This window comes from Natrix helvetica (genome assembly GCF_964273705.1).
Source record: "Natrix helvetica genome assembly, chromosome: 4".
Classification (NCBI taxonomy): domain Eukaryota; kingdom Metazoa; phylum Chordata; class Lepidosauria; order Squamata; family Natricidae; genus Natrix; species Natrix helvetica.
Genome location: NC_138550.1, coordinates 8,628,149 through 8,651,029, shown reverse-complemented (window position 1 = coordinate 8,651,029; position 22,881 = coordinate 8,628,149). Strand labels below are relative to the sequence as shown.

The following is a 22,881-nucleotide window of genomic DNA, read 5'->3' as shown; positions in this document are numbered from 1 at the left end:
ATGTATATGTATATCTGTATGTATATGTATATGTACATGTACATGTACATGTGTATGTATGTATATGTATATGTGTATGTATGTATATGTATATGTATATGTATATGTATATGTATATGTATATGTATATGTATATGTATATGTATGCATATATATATATGTATGTGTGTGTGTGTGTGTGTGTGTGTGTATACATATATATGATCTCCAAGGGAGGGAGAGAGATATGAATAGATGATAGATAGATAGATAGATAGATAGATAGATAGATAGATAGATAGACAGACAGACAGACAGACAGACAGACAAATTATAGATAGCTAGAGAGAGAGAGTAGATAGGATGGATAGGTAGATAGATATAGATGGATGGATGGATGGATGAATGGATGGATGGATGGGTGGAAGGATGGACAGACACAGACAGATTATAGATAGCGAGCGAGAGAGTGAGTAGATAGGATGGATGGATAGATAAATAGATTATAGATATAGACACAGATTTGAGAGAGAGAGAGAGAGAGAGAGAGAGAGAGAGAGAGAGAATTAATCAATCTTTCTTTCTTTCTTTCTTTCTTTCTATCTATCTTTCTATCTTTCTATCTTTCTATCTTCCTTTCTTTCTCTATCATCTATCTATCATCTATCTATCTATCTATCTATCTATCTATCTATCTATCATCTATCTTTCTATCTTTCTATCTTTCTATCTATCTTTCTATCATATTTTAATTTCCAAGGTCTGGAGGGAGAGGGAGAGAGAGAGAGAGAGAGAGAGAGAGAGAGAGTATCCTGCTTTTATATACAGTACAACACCGCCAAGGTCCGTGTGCTTTGCGTGGAAGCCAGCAAGCCCGTGCGGGTGAAGTTAACAAAGGGGCACCGCCGGAGCTCTCCTCGCAGTGGGCGTGCACGGGAGCCCATTCTCTCTTCCTCAAGGGGGGGAGAAATGAGGAGGCGGTGCCAACAACAAGACCCCCCTTCCTTCCTTTTAACACCCGTTGGCTAGAAGGGGGACAGGCGGGTCTTTCACAGGTAGAGCGAGCGAGGCGACGGCTCTGCACCGTTTTCGGCTCGTTGCTCGCCCTTCTCCACCTCCAGGCTCGCTGAAGCTTGAGCCGCGCCTCCGCCTGCCGGGTGCAAATACCAGTCAGCTGCGTGGCCCGTCCGTCTCTGCTTCCCCGGGTCCCTTCTTTGGAAGAGCGGAGACCCATTGCCGATGGAGCCGGGCCGCCGGGAAGGCGCTCCAGCTTGGCTGGTGTTGCTTCTGCTTGCAATAACCCCGGCTGCGTTGCGCGGTAAGTAACGGTGGGGAAGGCTCGGCGTGGAATAACGGAGTTAGAAAGGGACCTTGGAGGTCATCTAGTCCAATCCCCAACCCCTCGCTGCCCGTGGCAGGAGATCTGAGTCTGGATTATCTTTAAGGCAAGAGGCAGACAGTGTAAACATCTTAGAGAGGGCTGTGCAGCGGCGTATAAATCTAAACGCTATAACAGGACAGAATAAGAGAGTTGGAAGGGGACTCCGGAGGTCCTCCAGTCCATCCCCTCCCCTGCTCAAGCAGGAGATCTTATATCATTTCAGACAAATGGGCATCCACAGAATAGAATGGAGAATAGTCTGGACTGGACTGGACTGGACTGGACTAGACTAGAATAGAATAGAATAGAATAGAATAGAATAGAATAACAGAGTTGGAAGGGACCTTGGAGGTCTTCTAGTCCAACCCCCTGCTTAGGCAGGAACCCCTACACCACTTCAGACAAATGGATATCCAACATCTTCTTTAAAACTTCCAGTGTTGGAGCATTCACAACTTCTGGAGGCAAGTTGTTCCACTGATTAGTTGTTCTTACCACCTGGAAGTTTCTCCTTAGTTCTAGGTTGCTTCTCTCCTGGATTAGCTGCTTCTTGTTCCTTCAGATATTTTGGAGAGTAGATTTCCCTCCCCCTCCTGTTCTTTGGGGCAGCCCTTTAGATATTGCAAGACTGATATCATGTCACCCTCTAATCCTTTTTTTTCCATTAAACTATACATGCTCAATTCCTGCAATCACTCTTCAATTCTAGGTTGGATCTCTCCTTGATTAGTTTCATTCACTGCTTCTTGTCCTGTTTTGGGGTGCTTTGGGGAATAGATTGACCCCTTTGAATTTGTGACAGTCCCTGAGATATTGGACTACTGCTATCATGTCCATTATTATTATTGTTATAGCGTGGTTAATCTTTGGTGAGATTCACAGCATTTTGGGCTGGTTGGTAGCTCAACAGCTCGAGTCCTAACCAAGGACCTAGGAACTGTTAAGGCAGTGTTTCTCAAACTTGGCGACTTTAAGTCCTGTGGACTTCAACTCCCAGAATCCCCCAGCCAGCATAGCTGGCTGGGGAATTCTGGGAGTTGAAGTCCACAGGACTTAAAGTCGCCAAGTTTGAGAAACACTGTGTTAAGGTAACGTTAGAGGATATAAGTTGTTCCAAGTAGGGTGGTTTTTTGTAGAATCAGAATGTTCAAGTCAGGTAAATTTAGAATTTCCAAATAGCGAGGTAGCCCTTTAGGTATTGCTCCAAGGGCTCCAATTACAATTGGGACAACACATGATTTCTTTTTCCACAGTCGCTCAGCTTCAATTTGCAAGTCCCGGTATTTTGTGATTTTTTTCTTGCTGTTTATCTTCAGTTCGTGCATCACCAGGTATTGCAATATCAATGAACCATACTTTTTTCTTTTCCATTATTGTTATGTCAGGTGTGTTGTAGGCCAAGTGCCTGTCAGTCTGGATTCTGAAGTCCCACAAGATCTTGACTTTCTCCTTCTCTAAAACCTTCTCAACCTGATGGTCCCAGTGGCTTTTGCTGTACTCAAATCCAAACTTTTGGCACAATTTCCAGTGAATAATGTTAGCAAAGCGGTCATGGCGTTGTAGGTAGTCAGTTTGTGAAATTTTGCTGCACCCGCTGATCAAGTGGTCGACTGTCTCATCTTTCTCATTACAGAGGCGACATTTGCTGTTGGTGGTAATGTGTTGAATTTTTGCCTTCACACAGTTTGTGGCTAAGGCTTATTCTTGAGCTGCCAAAATAAACTCTTCTGTTTCTTTTTTCAGTACTCCTGATCTTACTATACAATACAACTCCGAAAATCTTAACCAGTTCCAAGTTAGTTTTTGGTCAGCTTTGCCTTCAATACTTTTCAAGTATTGGCCATGCATAGTTTTGCTTTTCCAATTTTCAGCTTGCTTCTCAATTACTTCTTTCTTATATTCAGCTTTTAACTTAGTTGTCTTCAAAAGGCCTCCTTTATTTACTTCCTTAATCATTGGTTCTTCACTTTTCTGGATGTAATCATTCAAGCTGTGTCTTTCTTCTTCCACAGTCTGCTTTACTTGTAGGAGTCCTCGACCACCTTCTGCTCTTGGTAGATACAATCAGTCAACATCACTTTTAGGGTGCAAAGCATGATTCATTGTCATAAGCTTCCTTGTTTGTTTGTCCAAATTGTCCAACTCCATCTGGGTCCAGTCAATTATTCCTGCAGAGTATCGAACTACAGGTATAGCCCAGGTATTTATGGTTTTTATGATATTTCCTCCACTCAGTTTGGACTTTAATATCTTGCAAACTCGTCGAATGTACTTGGCTGAGGTTAATTCCTTGACTTTATTATGCATTAAGTCAGAGGCTTCTAAAATCCCTAAGTACTTGTAGCCTTCTTCTGGTTTTACTGCCTTTATCATTTCTTCATTCTTAAGTTGTATTCCATCATCTTCTAGGACCTTGCCTGCCTTGGTTGCCATTGTTGCACATTTGTCAATTCCAAACTTCATACCAATGTCTTGGCTAAATTCCTTTATGCTTTCAATTAATAAATTCAATTCAGCTTTTGTTTTATCAAACAGCTTCAAATCATCCATGTACACCAAGTGTGACATTTTCAATCCTTTCTTTGCAAGTTCGTATCCACAGTTCATCTTCTTCAAAATGGTTGTCAGTGGTAGCATTGAGAGTATAAAAAGTAGGGGTGAAAGGGAATCACCCTGGAAAACGCCTCGTTTAATTTCAGCTTCACCCAGTTCTTCTCCATTAGCCATAAGCTTCGTTTTCCAGAGGTTTATTGAAGTTTCCATGAATTTTTGTATGTTGCTGCTGATGCCAAAGATTTTCAGGCATTTCTTGATCCAGCTGTGGGGAACTGAATCAAACGCTTTCTTATAGTCTATCCAAGCCATGAACCGCTTGGTTCATCTTTTCTTTGAATTCTTTAGGATTAGCTTGTCAATCAGCAGTTGGTCCTTTGTTCCTCTTGAATTTTTGCAGCATCCTTTCTGTTCTACGGGAAGCAAGTCATTTCTTTCCAAGTATCCGTAAACTTGGTTTGCAATGATACCAGTAAGGAGCTTGTATGTTGTTTTATTGTATTATTAAATTATTATTATTATTATTATACGATTGTATCACAGTGGCCAGTTGTTTCCCCAGATTTGGCATTGATTACTAGTCGGGCCCCACCCAGGGGCCTAAGATGTCGTAACGTATTTTCGTAATATATGTGCAGATCCAAGCAGTGCAGCTTTTTGCATTTGACTGATGGTGATTTTGTCAAGTTTTAACTGTTTTAAATGTAATTCCAGTGCTTTTGGAATAGCACCCAGTGTGCCGATTACCACTGGAATTACCACTGCTGGTTTGTGCCATAATCGTTGGATTTCAATTTTTAAGTCCTGGTATTTCGCGACTTTTTCATGTTCCTTCTCCTCAACTCTGCTATCACCTGGTATTGCGATGTCTATGATTGTAACCTTATTTTTCTCAACCAGTGTGATGTCTGGCGTGTTATGCGCCAGTATTTTGTCCGTTTGTATACGAAAATCCCATAGGATCTTGACCATCTGATTTTCGGTGACTTTTTCAGGCTTATGTTCCCACCAGTTTGTTGTTGTTTTAATATTATAATTTTTGCACAAATTCCAGTGGATCATTTGTGCTACTGAATTGTGCCGCAATTTATAATCAGTCTGCATGATTTTTTTACAGCAGCTGAGTATGTGGTCAACAGTTTCATCAACTTCTTTGCAGAGTCTGCATTTGGCATCATCAGAGGATTTTTCGATTTTGGCCTTAATGGCATTTGTTCGGATAGCTTGTTCTTGCGCAGCCAGGATTAGTGACTCTGTTTCTTTCTTTAATGTACCTGCTGTTAACCATAACCAAGTTTTTTCACTGTCCACTTTATCTTTTATTTTTTCCAGAAATTGACCATGCAAGGCTTTGTTCTGCCAACTCTCCATTCTTGATTTTATCACATCTTTTCTTGTTTCATCTGTTGGGCCTTCAGTAGATTTTTGTTCTTTACTTCGATTAATAGATGTTCTTGACTTTCTTTTAAATAATCAACCAGTGCATGTTTTTCTTCTTCAACTATTTGCTTCACTTGTAATAATCCTCTGCCACCTGATTTTCGGGGCAGGTATAGTCTATCAGTGTCACCGCGTGGATGTAAACTGTAGTGCATTGAAATGAAATGAAATGAAATTTAATTTGTTAGCCGCACCCTCTCCAAACGGACTCGGGGCAGCGTACAATAGAACACATACAATATACATATACAATACACATACAAATACAAATAAACACATATACATACATGTACCTGGAGGAGGTAACACTCATAAAATATATATAAAAATACAATTAAAATAGCTATTTAAAACACCCTCAGTTAAATTACAAAATTTAAAATTTAAAATTGTCATTAGTTTCCTGGTTTTTCGGTCCAAAATGTCCAAATCAGCTTGTGTCAGTTAACTATACTAACTGTGTATCTTATAACTAGTATTGCCCACGTATTTATGGCCTTGATTGTATTTCCACCATTTAATTTAGATTTCAAAAATTTCCTAACTCTGTTGGTGTACTCTCTCCTGATAATAGTTTTTACTTCTCCATGTTTGATGTTATCCAACTGCAGAATGCCTAAGTATTTGTAGGCTTCATTTTCGTTGCATTTAATTAGTTGGCCATTGAGCATTTCAATTCCCTCACATGCAGTAATTTTGCCCCTTTTTATGGATACAGTGGCACATTTTTCCATGCCAAACTGCATTGAAATATTGGTGCTGAATACTCGAACTGTGTTTGTCAGTGATTGGATTTCTATTTCTGACTTTCCATAGAGTTTCAAATCATCCATATATAATAAATGCAAAATTTTTTCAGCTTCTTTGGCTGTTTGGTAGCCTAATTTCATTTTTTTAAAGATTACTGATAGTGGGATCATCACGATGATGAAGAGAAGAGGTGAAAGTGAATCACCCTGGAAAATTCCTCACTTGATATTAACCATTCCGTAGTTCTCATTCCCTACTGCCAACTCAGTTCTCCATTGTTTCATCGCCTTTTCAGTGAAAGATGTAATATTTTTACTAATGCCAGTTGTTTCTAAGCATTTTATGATCCAACTATGTGGCAATGAGTCGAATGCTTTTTTATAATCAATCCAGACCATATTCAAGTTCGTTTTTCTTTTCTTACAATTTTCTAATATCATTTTATCAATTAGGAGCTGATCTTTTGTGCCCCTACTCCTTCTTTTGTTGCCTTTTTGCTCTACTGGCAAGATGTTGTTTGTTTCCAAATAATCCATAATGTTATCTGCAATAATGCCTGTGAGTAATTTGAAGGTTGTTGGCAAGCATGTTATTGGTCTGTAATTTTCAGGTATTGTTCCTTTAGTTGCATCTTTCTGAATCAAGTATGTTTTTCCAGTTGTCAACCATTCATCAATTTGACCATTTTGTAAAATTTCATTCAGTTGCCTGGCCAATATTGCATGTAAACTGGTCAGATATTTGAGCCAGAAACCATGTAATTGGTCATTTCCAGGTGATGTCCAGTTCTTTACTTTTTTTATTCGATTTTTGACCATCTCAGTTGTTATTTCTAATACTTGCATTTGTTTGTTACCAATGCTTTCCTCAAAGTCATGTATCCACTTTGCTTCCTTATTGTAGTCCTTTGCATTTTCCCACAATTCTTTCCAGAATTCAGCTGTGGCCTGCTTTTCTGGTTTTTCACTTTTGGTGTCACCATTCACATTAAGACTTTGATAAAAACGCCATTGGTTGGATCAAAATTGTTGATTTTGTTTGTATTGGATGATTCGTGCCTCATATCTCTCAATTTTTCTAGCTGTTGCTGTTATCTGCTGTTTTACAATCTCTATAGCTTCATTGATGTTTCTTGTAGCCAATCTATATCTTCTGATTAGCTGATCTATTATTTTGCTGTTTTTAAGTCGTTGCTCATGCATGTTCTTTAAGTTGCTAGCATCTGCACTTAATTTTTTAACTTTTTGTTCTAATCGGATTTTCCACTTTGGCTCTGATGCTTTTTCCATTGTGTGATTAGGTGCTTTGATTTTAATGCCTAGTTCATTAGTGACTATTACAGCTGCACTGTACATTAACTGATTCGTTTCCAAGATGGAATAGTTTTTAATGATGGTAAACGTTGCCTTTCCTCACTAGCCAGAAAATGCTCCATGATCTTGTCCTTCTGTTCTTTTTGTTTTTGAGTTGGTTCATCAGTTGGTTCAATGGTAATTGGTTCTGGCGGTAGTGTTGTTATTTCCTCTCCGGCAGCTTCATCTGGGAGTTCTACTACGATTTCTTTAGTTGTGTCTTGAGTATCAGTTATTTCCTCTTGTGATGGTTTTTTTTTTTTTGCAATTTGCCTGAATTTCCTCAAGTTCAACTTCGCTAAACACTTTATTCCGAATAATAAATCGCCTTTGATCTGCTAGTCATTGTTCACTAACATTTGAATCTGGATATTGTTGTTTCCATAAATCATACATTCGCTTTAAATAGCCTCTTTTTTTTGGCTCTGAGTTATAATAACAGGCCATTATGGCACGATTTTCATCTGCACTATATTTTTGTCGTTTTGTTGGCTGGTCCACTTGTAGCCCACTTGTCGACGGATGCCCAGGGACCTCAACATCCGCCGTGGGCCTTGTTAACCCGCGTTACGACCAATGCGGTATAGAATTTTTATTCGTTTCTTTCACCATGTTGTATGGGTTGGCAAGTTTTTATGGGGCCAGGTTGCCAACCTGACCCCAACCCTCCTCCTTTCTCATCCGGGCTTGGGACTGGCAACAGCGGAGTTTGAGACCGGCAACAGCGGAGTTTGGGACTGGCAACGGCGGAGTTGTTGTTGTTGTTGTTGTTGTTGTTGTTGTTGTTGTTATTATTATTATTAATTGTTATTGTTATTATTGTTGTTATTATTATTATTACTACTACTTCTGGAGGCAAGCCATTCAACTAATTAATTGTTCTCATAGTCAGAAAAATTCTCCTTATTTCTAGGTTGCTTCTCTTCTTTATTAGTTTCCACCCGTTGCTTCTTGTCCTGCCTTTGGGTGCTTTGGGGAATAGCTTGATTCCATCTTCTTTGGGGCAGCCCCTCAAATGTTAGGAGACTGCTATCATGTCACCCCTAATCCTTCTCTTCATTAAATCTGCTATAACACAAACTCCTGGAGCTGTTCTGCAATATTGGCCCAAAATCACCCAGTTGGCTTTGTGCCCTGGATTATTTAGAGAAGTTGGAAGGGACCTTGGAAGTCTTCTAGTCCAACCCCCTTCTTAGGCAGGAAACCTTACAATTTCAGACAAATGGTTATCCTATTTCTTCTTAAAAACTTCCAGTGTTGAAGCATTCACAACTTCTGGGCTCCACCCACCCACCTGGACGCCATCACATCCCATTTTCGATGTTCTGCGCATGTGCAAACCGGTATCAAAGGTAAGTTGATTTCATCCCTGCTGTGTTGGCTTTTGGGGCAGCTTTTTGGATGGCTAGCATGTCCATCCCACTGCTGGATTCATCTTGACACAGGGGCTTCCATTGAGGACTGCTTTTTGGGGCAGGTGGAGCACCAGTTAGTAGGTTTAAAATAGAATAACAGAGTTGGAAGGGATCTTGGAGGTCTTCTAGTCTCATCCCCTGCTTAGGCAGGAAATCCTATACCACTTCAGACAAATGGATATCAAACATCTTCTTAAAAACTTCCAGTGTTGGAGCATATACAACTTCTGAAGGCAGGTTGTTCCACTGGTTAGTTGTTCTCACTGTCAGGAAATTTCTCCTTAGTTCTAAGTTGCTTCTCTCCTTGATTAGTTTCCACCCATTGCTTCTTGTCCTGCCCTCAGGTGCCTTGGAGAATAGCTTGACCCCCTCTTCTTTGTGGCATCGCCTGAGATATTGGAAGACTGCTATCATGTCTCCCCTAGTCCTTCTTTTCATTAAACTTGACATACCCAGTTCCTGCAACCTTTCTTTATATGTTTTAGCCTCCAGTCCCCTAATCATCTTTGTTGCTCTTCTCTGCACTCTTTCTAGAGTCTCCACATCTTTTCTACATCGTGGCGACCAGAACTGAATGCAGTATTCAGGTTTGTTTATTTATTAATCACCAAACGTTTTTACGTAAGTTTAAGGGATTGGTTTTATATCAACAGCCTTAAAGACAATAATAAACTATCCAGGAAAGATCTTACGTAATGCTGTTATTAATGAGTAGCATTGTCTTTATTATGCATGCTTTAGAATAAGCATTAATCTCCAGACTGAAGGGTTTGCAGGGATGCTTGGATGGCTCTCCATATTAAAAAGATGGAAATTAAATGTTTCCTTAACAATCCATGCCCGACAAAGCTTCCAGTACCTTCTCTGTTTAAAACCTGATATCCCACCTTCTGCTGAGATATCCTCCAGGAATGTTTACGGTCTAGATGTTCATAAGAAACAATCTGTTCAAATTGCTTTTGGCATTTATTAATCAGACTTCAGGGGACATGGTGGCTCAGTGGCAAAGATGCTGAGCTTGTCGATCAGAAAGGTCCTTGATTTATAACAGTTCATTTATTGACCTTTTGAAGTTACAGCAGCATTGAATAAAGTGTTTTTCTCTGCTCTATTCTATTCTATTCCATTCCATCCCATCCCATCCCATCCCATCCCATCCCATCCCATCCCATTCTATTCTATTCTATTCTATTCTATTATTTCCTATTCTATTATTTTCTATTATTTCCTATTATTTCCTATTCTATTCTATTCTATTCTATTCTATTCTATTCTATTCTATTCTATTCTATTCTATTCTATTCTATTCTATTCCATTCCATTCCATTCCATTCCATTCCATTCTCTATTCTATTCTATTCCATCCCATCCCATCCCATCCCATCCTATCCCATTCCATTCTCTATTCTATTCTATTCTATTCTATTCTATTCTATTCTATTCTATTCTATTCTATTCTATTCTATTCCTTTCCCCCCCAGTTCAATGTTTATCTCCTTTTCTTCTTTTCCTTCTATCGACTGTTAGCTGCGTCTCCGTTCTTCCAACTTTTCTGCTGCTTAAAATAAGATATTTATTTTAAGCATAAATAAAATGCTGCTTTTTAGGCCTTTATAACACAGTGATTTAACCTTTCACACGTCTGGTTGCTAGCATAATAAACCGCTTCAATATTTTCTCCTTAATCTGGAGTCATTATGTCTTCTGTGAAGAAAAACCACAATACTAAGATGTTTCTGGGTATTCAGAATGCTAAATTGTTAATTTCCTTTATTCACTTTTTGCAAGTGGACTGTGTAGGTCTTTCTTTTGAAAAGGGACAGAGAAAAGGCCAGCTGAGGAGAATTTCCAGATCCACAGTGTTTGTGTTTCCATGGCATTTTTATTTATTTACTGAAGAAATAGGTAAATTGCTTTTGGTCCATCTTTCAGAGAAAGATCTTGGATTGGAACCTCAGGGTTTAAAATACTCACTTTAGCAACTCTCGATGGGGTAGAGAGTGTTCTGACCGAGGCTTCCCAAGAGCATGAAGCAAACTCCTGGTCCCGACAAAAAACCCTTTTATTTATTGACTGTGAATTCTGCTCATTCACAGCCGGCAAAGTTTTTCAAGGGAGGATTTACAGTCACAGACCTTATCTGGCTTGGAGAGCTGCAAAAGGCCGATATCTGCAAAATCTCTGAGAGTCACTAACCAATTAGTGAACTAATTGTCTCCCCTCTCCTTTCGCTCCCCTTTTCTTTCCTCTGGGAGGGGCCATTCATCATCTGGCCTTACTCCCAAGTCAACCGCTGTTCTTTAGCGGTTCCCTTCACCTGGCAACTCTTTGCATGCACCAGTGGTGGGTTTCAAATTTTTTTAGAACCTCTTCTGTAGGTGTGGCCTGCTTTGTGGGAGTGGCTTGCCATCCATGTGACCGGGTAGGCATGGCCAACTTGTAAAATGTGGTGAAACTCACTTAACAACGCTCTTGCTTAGCAACCAAAATGTTGGCTCAGAAACTCTGGCATTTGAAGCACGCAAGTCTTAAAGCTGTCAAGTTACAAGACCCTTGCACTCCTAACCCTTTAGAAAAAAAACCTCAGGGGTGTTCAAACTTGACAGCTTTAAGACTTGTGGACTTCAACCCCCAGAATTCCTCCTTTCGCTCTTCATCTTGATGATGTCCGGATGGGCGGTGGGAGGGAGCTGGAACCAGTTCTAAACGGCGCGGTAGATTTGTGGAACCTCTTCTATAGAAGAGGTTAGAACTGGCAGGAACCCACCCCTGACATGTGCACACTGGGAACACATTATGCACGGATCCATCTGGTTTAGTTCCAAGCCAGGAGGAAGAGACTGGAAACATGGAGGCTGATTGGAAAGAGGGTTTAATGATGAAGCTGAACCACCAAGCACACAGTTATCTGGTGCAGCTGAACTTATGGAGTTGAGAGGGGTGGTATTTAAACCTTCTCTTGGGCTTTGCACTTGAACCTCCTGTTCCTGTGCAAGGGCGTGTATTCTATTGGCTGTTGTCAGACTCCCATGGTGTCGTACAAATCTAGGAGTTTGTCTGAGCTACATTTGGTTGAAGCTTGGCTGATGCAATGAAGGGGCTTGTTGGGCAATTCCTGAGCAGTGGTGGGATTCAAATTTTTTTATTACCAGTTCTGTCGGCGTGGCTTGGTGGGCATGGCATGGTTTGGTGGGCGTGGCTTAGTGGGCATGGCAGGGGAAGGATGCTGTAAAATCTCCATTCTCTCCCCACTCCAGAGGAAAGTTCCTGCAAAATCCCCATTTCCTCCAGATCATCTGGGACTCGGGAGGTGGAGACTAGATGGGGGCGGGGTCAGTCAGAGGTGGTATTTACGGGTTCTCCAAACTACTCAAAATTTCTGCTACTGGTTCTCCAGAACAGGTCAGAATCTGCTGAATACCACCTTTGTGGCTGAGGGCTAACCCTACCTTTGTTCAGACCTTGCTGCAGGGAATTTGCTTATGAATAGAGCTAGCTATCTCTTTTATCTCTCAAGTGCAGAAGAGGCCTTCATCCTGCAGTGGGTAGGCAAGGGCTAAAATGATGATGATGATGATGGCCTGTACAAGATTGGTTGAGTTGAACAAGAGATTGATTTTCTGTTCTTGTCATAAGATTTCGTTATCACTGAGTTTATCCTATTATCAATTTTCTAATCTACAGATAATATAGAGCCGAGGTGGTGCAGTAGTTAAGAGTGCAGCACTGCAGGCTACTTCAGCTGACTGCTAGCTGCAGTTCGGCAGTTTAAATCTCACCAGCTCAAGGTTGACTCAGCCTTCCATCCTTCCGAGGTGGGTAAAATGAGAACCAGATTTTTGGAGAGGAAATAGGTTGACTGCTTATTGTAAACTGCTTAGAGAGGGCTGTAAAAGCACCGTGAAGCGGTATAAAAGTCTAAGTGGTATTGCTAATATGCTTGGCTCCTCATAGCATCATTTTTCCCCCTGTTGTTGTTATCAAACATAGATTGTTAAATTTTTAGCTTGCCAAAGCTATTTTCTTTGTGGTTATTTATATTTTTCTTGTGTTTTTCCCCCTCCCACCTGTTTTTTGTTTTTTTTGTTTTGAGTTAAGCTTTTAAAGCACAGCCATTTCTTAGATTAGATTTGAGTTTACCTAAGAAGCTTGGGTGAAAACCTGCAGCTTCCGGTGTTTTGCTAAATGTTTGAACTTGCAACATTTGAGGGATCAGTGCCAATTGGGTGGCCAATTTTTGGAAAAATCCGCTCATGCATGGACCGGCTTATTTTTCTGTTTCCCTTTATTCAACTCAGAGGCTTTTTCGGAAGAACGACTCTCAGTAGGCAATAATGCCATTATCTTGCACAGGGTTTTGGAGCGTGTTGTGAACAGTATGTGATGCGGATTTGATAAATTGATAAGTAAAAGAATTATAGTTCCATTTGGTAGAGAAGGGAAAAGCTGAAGCTCCATTCCTGGCATCGCTAGTTAGAAGAAATTTCAACAGCAAGGTTGGGGGGGGGGGGACGACATATTTGTATTTACTTATTGTTGGAAGAAATATCCATCTGGTTCAGAGGTGGTATTCAGCCGGTTCGGACCGGTTCTTCCGAACATTTGCGAATCGGTAGGGAAAGCACCGTATTTTTCAGAGTATAAGATGCACCTTTTTCCCTCAAAAAAGAGGCTGAAAATATGGGTGCGTCTTATACATTTAATGCAGCATTTTTTGCCTCCTGAAACTCCGCCCCTTCACCAAAATGGCCATGCATAGCTTTTACAAGGCTTTCAGAGAGTTCCTGGGGGCTGGGGAGGGCAGAAATGAGTGGAAAATGGCCTGTTTCCCCTCCCAGCCCCAGCAGCACCCTATAAGCTTCCTAAAGGCTATCCATGCCTTTTTTTAATAAAAAAGGCGCATTTTCGTGAAAAAGGGGCCGTTTTTTGCTCATTTTTGCCCCCCCCTCCCAGGAGCACTCTACAAGCCTTCTAAAGGCTATTCATGCCGTTTTAAAAAAGGGGGGGGGGCTGTTTTTGCGAAAAACAGGTCCATTTTGGGGAGGTTTGCAGAGTGCAAAAACTTTTTTTTTAATTTTTCCTCTTCAAAACCTTGCTGCGTCTTATACTCCGTTGTGTCTTATACTCCAAAAAATACGGTAAGTGAATACCACCTCTGATCTGGTTCAGTTCCAAGTGGGGAGAAAAACGTGGAAAAATGGAGGCTGATTGGAAAGATGGTTTAATGGAGCAGAACCATCGAGCACATGGTTCTGGTGTAAAACCAGGAGTGGATTCCTGCCAGTTCTAACCTCTATTTAGAAGAGGTTCCACAAATCTACTGTGGAATATTCCTAAATATTCCACACTCAACTGTCAGCTGTATTATAAGAATGTGGAAGTGTTTGGGAATGACAGCAACTCAGCCATGAAGTGGTAGGCCACGTAAACTCGTCCAACATCAGTGTGTGACCTCACAAATGCGCTTCTGGAGGAATGGTCAAAAATCCCCATAAACACACTCCTGAACCTTGTGGACAGCCTTCCCAGAAGAGTTGAAGCTGTTACAGCTGCAAAGGGTGGACCAACGTCATATTGAACCCTATGGATTAGGAACGGGATGTCACTTAAAGTAAATTCATATGCGAGTAAAGGCAAGTGAGCGCATACTTTTGGCAATATAATGTATATTAAAACTATTAGAGACCTTCAGAACAACAAGTTTAAAAAGCCACCCGGTAATTTTATTTTCATTCATGAACAAAAGAAAAAATTAACCGTAAGTTTCAGAATGTTAAAATAAAAATATGTCAACGTGTACATAAAAAACAAAATGTTAAATAAAACTTGGATGTAAGAGTGTTATACTTGAATTAAGAGTACAGGGAATTTGGAATATTGAGACTTTTACTACACAATTTTGGAAATGATTCCAAGTAGTCCTTGACTTACAATTGTTTATTATTGTTTGAAGTCGGCACTGAAAAAGTAGCTTATGACTATTTGTCACATGATCATTGCAGCATTTCCACGGTCACATGATCAAAATTTGGGCATTTGACAACTGGCTCATATTTATGACCGTTTCATTGTCGCGAGGTCATTGCTTGACCCAAATAGCTGGCCTGGGAATTCTGGGAGTTGAAGTCCACCCATCTAAAAGGGACCAAGGTTGAGAAACACTGCACTATGGAATTATCTTATTAATCTATAAAGAAGGTTATTTCTTTAAAGCATTCAAATTTAAAGCTTTGAATTTCTTTGAGCATTTCACCTTGCTTATTTTTACCGTTGTCATTTATTTTATTTTCTGCTACGGTTTGATCGTATTTTGCTTCATTTCTCCTTCCCCCCTTACTGCTTACGTTTTCATGGAATTCACTCTTTGAAAGCTTTTTTGAGAGCTTGCCGGAACATTTTTTTAAAGGAACATTGATTAATATTGGCTTCTTAGAAGTGTTTGACTTTCTTTGGATGGTTTGTTTTTCCTGTAAAAAAACCTCCCACAAAAAACACAGGCCAGTATGATCAAGAGCCTCAAGAGATCTTTCAACCATCCAGAAGGATTATAGTTTCTGTGTGCAGCAAAAATTTCCATAGCAGGCTTAAGCGCAATACTGTGTTTTCAACTTATCAGACAAAGACCTTTGAGTCAAAAAATGCTGCTTGTTTTTTGAAAACGTCTAGCAGAATTGCAGAAATTATTCTAGAATTTTAGAAGAATGGAGTATAACTAGTTCAGGAGTAGTCAACCTTTTTATACCTACCGCCCACTTTTGTATCTCTGTTAGTAGTAAAAAAAAATAACCGCCCACCGGTTCCACAGTAATGGTGATTTATAAAGGAGGGAAGTAACCTTACTTTATAAAATTTACAAAGCAGAGTTACAGCAAACCCCTACCAGGTTGACCAGGTTGACTACCACTGATCTAGTTTAATGAAAAAAAGGACAGGGGTGACATGAAAACAATGTTCCACTATGTGAGGGGCTGCCACAAAGAAGAGTTTTATCTATTTATTCATTTATTTATATTTATTTATTAAATTTATATTCCCCCTCCCATCACACTTTGCAAAATGACTCCGGCAATTCACTTGTTGATGATTTTAATATGAGCCAGCTGTCTGCAGCAGCTGCCAAAAAAGTCAACAGAGTTCTAGGCTGCATAAACAGAGGGATAGAATCAAGATCACGTGAAGTGTTAATACCACTTTATAAGGCCTTGGAAAGGCCACACTTGGAATACTGCATTCAGTTTTGGTCGCCACGATGTAGAAAAGATGGGGAGACTCTAGAAAAAGTGCAGAGAAGAGCAACAAAGATGATTAGGGGACTTGAGGCTAAAACATATGAAGAACAGTTGCTGGAATTGGATATGTCTTAATGTAGTTAGTTAATGTAAGGTAGTTTAATGACAAGAAGAACTAGTGGTGACATGATAGCAGTTTTGTGATGTCTCAGGGGCTGCCACAAAGAAGAGGGTATCAAGCTATTCTCCAAAGCACCTGAGGGTAGGACAAGAAGCAATGGATGGAAACTAATCAAGCAGAGAAGCAACCTAGAACTAAGGGAAAATTTCCTGAGAGTTAGAACAATTAACCATTGGAATGACTTGCCTTCAGATGTTGTGGATGTTTTGTCACTGGAGACTTTTAAGAAAAGCCTGGACACCCACTTGTCTGGAATGGTATGGGGTCTTCTGCTTGAGCAGGGGGCTGGACTAAATGACTTCCAAGGTCCCTTCCAACTCTGATATTCTGTTAAGAACTAATTCTGGTGACTGTGCAAGAAACACTGCAAGAAAAAATCAGAAATGAGGAGGTGGATAGCCTGGGAAAGCCAAAGAAAATAATCAAACTATTAAAAAGCGGAAGTGAGAATATTTCGGACATGTGATGCGACACCCGGAAAAATACAGCATCCTTCGCTTAATCCTCCAAGGAAAGATTGAAGGCAAACGAGGTCCAGGCAGAAGAAGAACATCATGGCTTTAAAACTTAACGGACTGATATGGACAAAACTCAGCAGCACTTTTTTGTGTGGCTGTTGATAAAAATAGGATCGCCAACATCGAATGATGGATACGGCAGGAGGAGGAGGAGGAGGAGGAGGAGGAGGAGGAGGAGGAGGAGGAGGAGGAGGAGGAGGAAAGAAGAAGGAGAAGGAGAAGAAGCAAGAAGCAAGAAGCAAGAAACACAGTTAGTAGAAGACACCCAAAGTGAAGAAGCACAACAGCTGCATCACAAGCATGCTTTATTCACCAGTGACAACGCGAATCTAAACAAATACAAAGAGTTAAGGTACATTGCAGTGTGTGTGGGGGGGAGGCTCTTTTGCACAATTCATATTTCTTCTGATAACATTTTCCAGACCTTTCATAAGTTCCAAATGTGCATAAGCCTAGAATTATCATCTTTTTTTTAAAAAAAGTAATAAAATATACATGGAGTCAAGAATTTCCTGGAATGGACCATGCTATAGAAAGGTTGTCTTCCAAAAGACCAAGGTAATTAGTGCCTTGTAATGATCGCAGTACAAATACCAAATACCAAGGCATCACGGCGATGTTATGTCTAATTGAAAGGAATTGGAGTTGCTCCGGAAACAGAATTTTTCCAGCGAGAAAAATGGCAGACTACAGGAACTAGGACCCCCCCACTCAGGTGACCTTCAGGACACAGACAAACCTCCAAGTGCTTCAATGACCCTCTAAAACAGGAGTCGGCAACCTTAAACACTCAGAGCCACAAAGGTCCTAACCAGAAGCCCCCTGTTCAATTCTGGAGCTGACTGGCTGTCTGGTTTCCCCACCATAGAGTCTCCTCCTAGCGCGGCGTCCTTTTTCCTCTACCTATCCTAACCGAAAGCCCTATCAATTGTGGAGCCAAGCCAGCCAGCGACAGGGAACCGCAGCAGAGGGATGAAAGAGCCACAAGCGGCTCCGGAGCTGCAGGTTGCTAACCCCTGTTCTAAAAAGGATGCAAATGGCCAGCTGTCTGCAAGGAATATAAATCCTTCCATTCCCCACCATCCTGAAAAAGCTGAAGAAGCTTCTTGGATGAGAAGCGACACATCTTCAAAAGAAAAAGAAAAAATCAGAAAGTCCAGTTGCCTCCTGAAAAAAAAAACACCTTTGGGACAACCATGACCTGAATGACTGAGAATCTCTACAGACGTAAAAGAGCATTCGCTTCTTCTGCTTTAGGCAGATAACAGAAGTGTGGCTTTCATTAGGAGCTTCACTAATTTTAGCCCGAATGCTTTTGTAGCAGGGAGAAGTTTATTTATTTGGATTTCTGAAAAGGAACAGGTATTTTTAACATCTAGTGCACTTCCCCTTCATTTCAACAGCTTCTGAACAAATTGCCTCCTTCGCTTGCAATATTCTAATTATTTGAGGGGCTGCCACAAAGAAGAGGGAGTTGATCTATTTTCAAAAGGACCAGAAAGCAAGACAAGAAGCAATGGATGGAAACTAAGGAGGGAATCAACCTAGAACTAAGGGAAAAATTCTTTTAGGTCAATGGATCAACCGCCCGGCTGGGGAAATAGAGGAGGAGGGAGGAAGAGAGAAAAGGACAGGAAAAGAGAGGGAGGGAGGAAAAGAGAGAAAGAAAGAGAGGGAGGGAGGAAGGGAAAGAGAGAGAGAGAGAAGAACAGGGAGAGGGAGGGGGAATTATGGAGGGAGGTAGAGAAAGAGAAAGAGGAGGGAGTCCTTGGAACACAGCAACCGTCATAAATACGAGACAGTTGCCAAGCTTCTGAATTTTGATCACATGATCGTGGGGATTCTGCAAAGGTCGTAACTGTGAGAAACGGTCATAAGTCACATTTTTCAGTGCCATTGTAACTTTGAACGCTCACTAAAGGAACTGTTGTAAGTTGAGGAGGGCCTGTATGGCAGCGGTGGAAAAATTTGATATTACTGAAAAAAAGGAACTTTAAAGTTAGATTAGCTTGATACATTATTTTTCCTGATAGTTAGCTGGTTTTTAGACTTCCTGGATACCCTTGGCCATATAAAAACATCGTCATGTGATAAATTTCATAGTGGCGAGGGCGCAAAGAGCCACGGAAAGATACACACTCAGCATCATGAGGCAAGATAGAAAGACCCTCACGTGGATTAGAAACTAAGGAGGGAATCAACCTAGAACTAAGGGAAAAAATCTCTATGGAACAGCTTGCCTTGAGAAGTTGTGGGTGCTGCATTACTGGAGGCTTTTAAAAAGAGACCGGATAGTCATTTGTCTGAAATGGTATAGGATTTCCCGTTTGAACAGAGGGTTGGACTAGAAGACCTCCAAGGTCCCTTCCAACTCTGTTATTCTGTTATGTGTTAAGTTCTAATACCAGGAAAGGTAAAGAGAGAGGGAGGGAGGGAGGGGGGTCACATTACAATGGTGATGGGTGCATCATGGGAAGAGCAGCGAGACCAGCTTAGTGACAGATCACCATGGAGAAAATCAGTGTAGTTACTAAGACATGACATTGGCTTGATGGCACATACTGTACTATAACCAATCAACCATATACTAAGGTGATTGGCTTTTATTTAAAAAGAAAATTAAGAAGCTGAGAAATATTGGCCCCAAACCACCCAGTTGGCTTTGTGCCCTGCATTATTTAGAATAGAATAAAATAGAATAGAATAGGAGTTGGAAGGGACCCTTGAGGTCTTCTAGTCCAACCTCCTGCGATGCGACAGCTGCTCGGGAACAAGAAAGACTGTTTTCAAAAGAGGAATGTTGGCCATTGGCGCTGCGCTTTTAAATGGGTGTTAGAGGCAGATGGGTCGACTCCAGCCCGCTCACTGATTGGCTGGACTCCAGCCAATCAGTGAGCGGTGGGCTGCGCTAGTTTAGTGCGGACGGGCTGGGGAGCGAGCGAGCTGCGACGGAACGGGTGGGGTGAGCGAACGACAGGGCTGGGGCAGGCGTTCCGGAACTTACTTCCGGGTCCACCAGTGGAACCTCTTCTAACCGGTACGGTAGATTTGACAAACCTCTTCTACCGAACCGGTTAGAACCAGCAGGAACCCGCCTCTGGGCCACTTGGAGGTTTGTCTATGTCCTCAGGGTCACTTGAGTAGTGCAAATGGGTGTGGTGACCCTGAGGACACAGATAAACCTCCAAGTGGCCTCAACGACTCTCTAAAAGGGTGCAAATGACCAGCTGTCTGCAAGGAATATAATCCTTCCATTCCTCACCATCCAGTGAAAACTGAAGAAGCTTCTTGGATGAGAAGCGAAATGTCTTCAAAAGAGAAAAAAACAAGAAAGTCCAGTTGCCTTTGGGACGACCACTTTGAAATATCTTTTTATTCATCCAGGTCTCCATCACAATCACAGTTCCATGCCTGTCACGGTTGAGCCATTGTTCTCTAACTTTTTCAGCCTTTTAGAATGAAATTGTCACTTTGCCTGTACTAACGTGAATCTACTTGACTGTTTTCTATTGTTCCTGGGGATATGTGACTCTCTGAAAGGACAGGGTAGCAGAAAATCCAATACTCGAACCAAATGTTCGGGCTTATTGCATTTTTCAATCTTTTTTAATCTTCAAGCTTGCTATTAATTAGGAGGCAAAGACAGTATTAATGTTTTAAATCAGGCTGTCCAACCTTGGGAACTTTAAGACATGCAGACTTCAACTCCCAGAATCCCCCAGCCAGTTATGCTGCTCTGCTGACTGGGGAATTCTGGGAATTGAAACCTACAAGTGTTAAAGTTGCCAAGGTTGGATATCCCTGTATTAGATGACCCTTCCTCCCTCCCTCCCTCCCTCCCTCCGACTGTTTTTTGAACCTAATAAAAACACAATAAAAATTGTAAAAGCAATAATTCTCGAAAAATAAAATAAACTGCCAAGATACTAAGCAAACACATATCCACCAAATTACACAATTATTATCTGTTTAGTAAGATCATGGCCTTGAGATAATATTTATCGAACTTGATGGCCTACAGATGGCCTTGTTAATTCCACATTTTGGACTTGTAGCTGAAATGTAACTCGAAAAATCACCTTGGGAAGTTTGGTTGTTTTGAGATCAGCACAATATGAATTGTGCTCATTTAATGAATGTGTTGTTTTTTTAAATGGTAGGATTCCAGCGGGAGTTCTTTGCTGTTCTGCCAATTGTTGCAGAAATACACAAACAAGCAAGTTGGTCTGTTATTCCCCCCCCCCCCCCCATTCCTGAATCCTCTTCTGGTTCATTGCCAACTAGCTGATGTCTTTCCATAATATAATTATGCTGTTTTATTGGAGACAATAAACATCCATTCTTCGTAAATAACAGCATAGCAGTGGCCATAATGTTGAAATCCAAAATTGGCAGCCTATCAGTTTCTAGCTTTGGAATAATCCCTAGATATTCCAGTCATTCTAAATATGGTGAAGTTTCCAAAATGGGAATCACAAAAACATGAAAGAGGATAATGGATGAAAAATGAACCACCAGACTTTCGCACATGCACTTGGCTCATGTGTGCACATTCTGTGCACGCGCCCGGCCTCAAAGAAGTGGCTAAATACGATGGCATAGAACCGGGGTAGGTAGGCTGGCCCACCCACGATTTCCGCTACGTACGGTTCAGTCGAATCAGTCCAAACCGTCTGAATACCACTTCTGATAGTGTCCATCCACTGTGTTCTTTGGTGGCCTGGTTTCTTTTTACTGTTAACTCTTCCAAACATAATTGCTTTCTCCAGTGAATTCCCCCATGAGATACGGCCAAAGTAAGTGAGATGCGGTTTTGTGATTTTGCTTTCTAGTGTCGTGCTGTTATGCGCTCCAGTGCTTGCTTTGCTATCCAAGGAATACTCAAGAGTCTTCTCTAGCATCATAGCTCAAATGAGTCCATTTGCTTGCTTTTTTTACGGTCCAACGCTTTCATATATCCAGCAGCTACATGGGTCAACCCTGAAGCTGACCTAATCATGGCCATTTTGAAGCTTGAGTGTTGCCACACTGCAGCTGAGGGATTGGGAGGTGGGGGGGAATAGAGATAGCTGGGGTTTTGTAGCCGAAACAAAATGCTTTCTCCTGGGAACCAAGGACATCCTCACACCTGGCCAGAGGAAGGAGGAGTGAAGTTACCAGGCAACTGGACGGCACCTCGATTGGACCATGTGATTGTTTGGGGAAGGGAAAAAAAGTGTTTACTTTTAATTAGGTGAAAACACCAGCCTGTGCCAATATGATATATCCAGTAAAACTCTTCTTTGAGGAATCTACCTGCCTCGTAGTTCTGTTTGCTATGGATGTCTTGGAACCCTGACAACATGGACAGATTTTTTTTAAAAAAAACCCAAATCTACCAGAAAATGTAAAAAGATGGGGCCACCACAGAAAAGGCCCTGTTTTTGCTATGACACTGTTCAGTGACTGACCAAAGCACACTTCTTCAATTTACAAAGAGGTTTATTTTTATGTACAGAAAAGGGGAGGAAACAACCTCTGATCTAACGATAATTAAGCACCTGGCTGATAGGTTATAGAGCACAGGTGGTTTTAAAACATATCGATGATGGGGAGAACCGATGAGGTAAAAACTGTCAAAATATACATTTCTAGGGTGACATTTCTCTGCGTTTACTAGCGTTCGGTATTTTTTGTGGCTTGCTCTTAAAGTAAACATTGGTTTTAAGGCACATCTGCCAATGAAAACCCACAGGGAGGAAAGAATAAATAAGTAAGTAATAAAATAAAAGCCCAGGGCAATGAGATGCCTAGACAAAATTTGGTACAGTTCTCTAGAAATCAATAATAGAAAAAGATGAAAGAAGCAGGAGGCAGAGAGTAGGAAGAGGAAATTGACTAAGAAAGCACATTTTGGAAGCAATCAAGGTTTTGACTTCTACCTTTCAAAAGGAAAAGAAGAAAATTAAAAGGCACCAAACCTGGAATAAATTGAACAAACGAAGCTATAAAAAGCTTTTCTACCATAAAAGGGTTTCTAATTTAATCAGCTGAAAGCTACTCTTGATCTAACACGGGCTGCGTACTGGAAAAAAATGTGACAT

General features: G+C 41.0%; 1 protein-coding gene across 1 annotated transcript in view; it reads left to right on the top strand.

Annotated features, from left to right (window-relative positions):
- Nucleotides 1–1,053: 1,053 nt before the first annotated feature.
- Nucleotides 1,054–22,881, top strand: part of LOC309390722 (uncharacterized protein) — a 29,972-nt gene continuing 8,144 nt past the window's right edge. Inside the window, exon 1 of the mRNA XM_081950361.1 lies at nucleotides 1,054–1,297. Within this exon, the coding sequence (XP_081806487.1) occupies nucleotides 1,219–1,297 (79 nt within the window). The 5' untranslated portion in view covers nucleotides 1,054–1,218. The remainder of the gene's footprint in view (nucleotides 1,298–22,881) is intronic.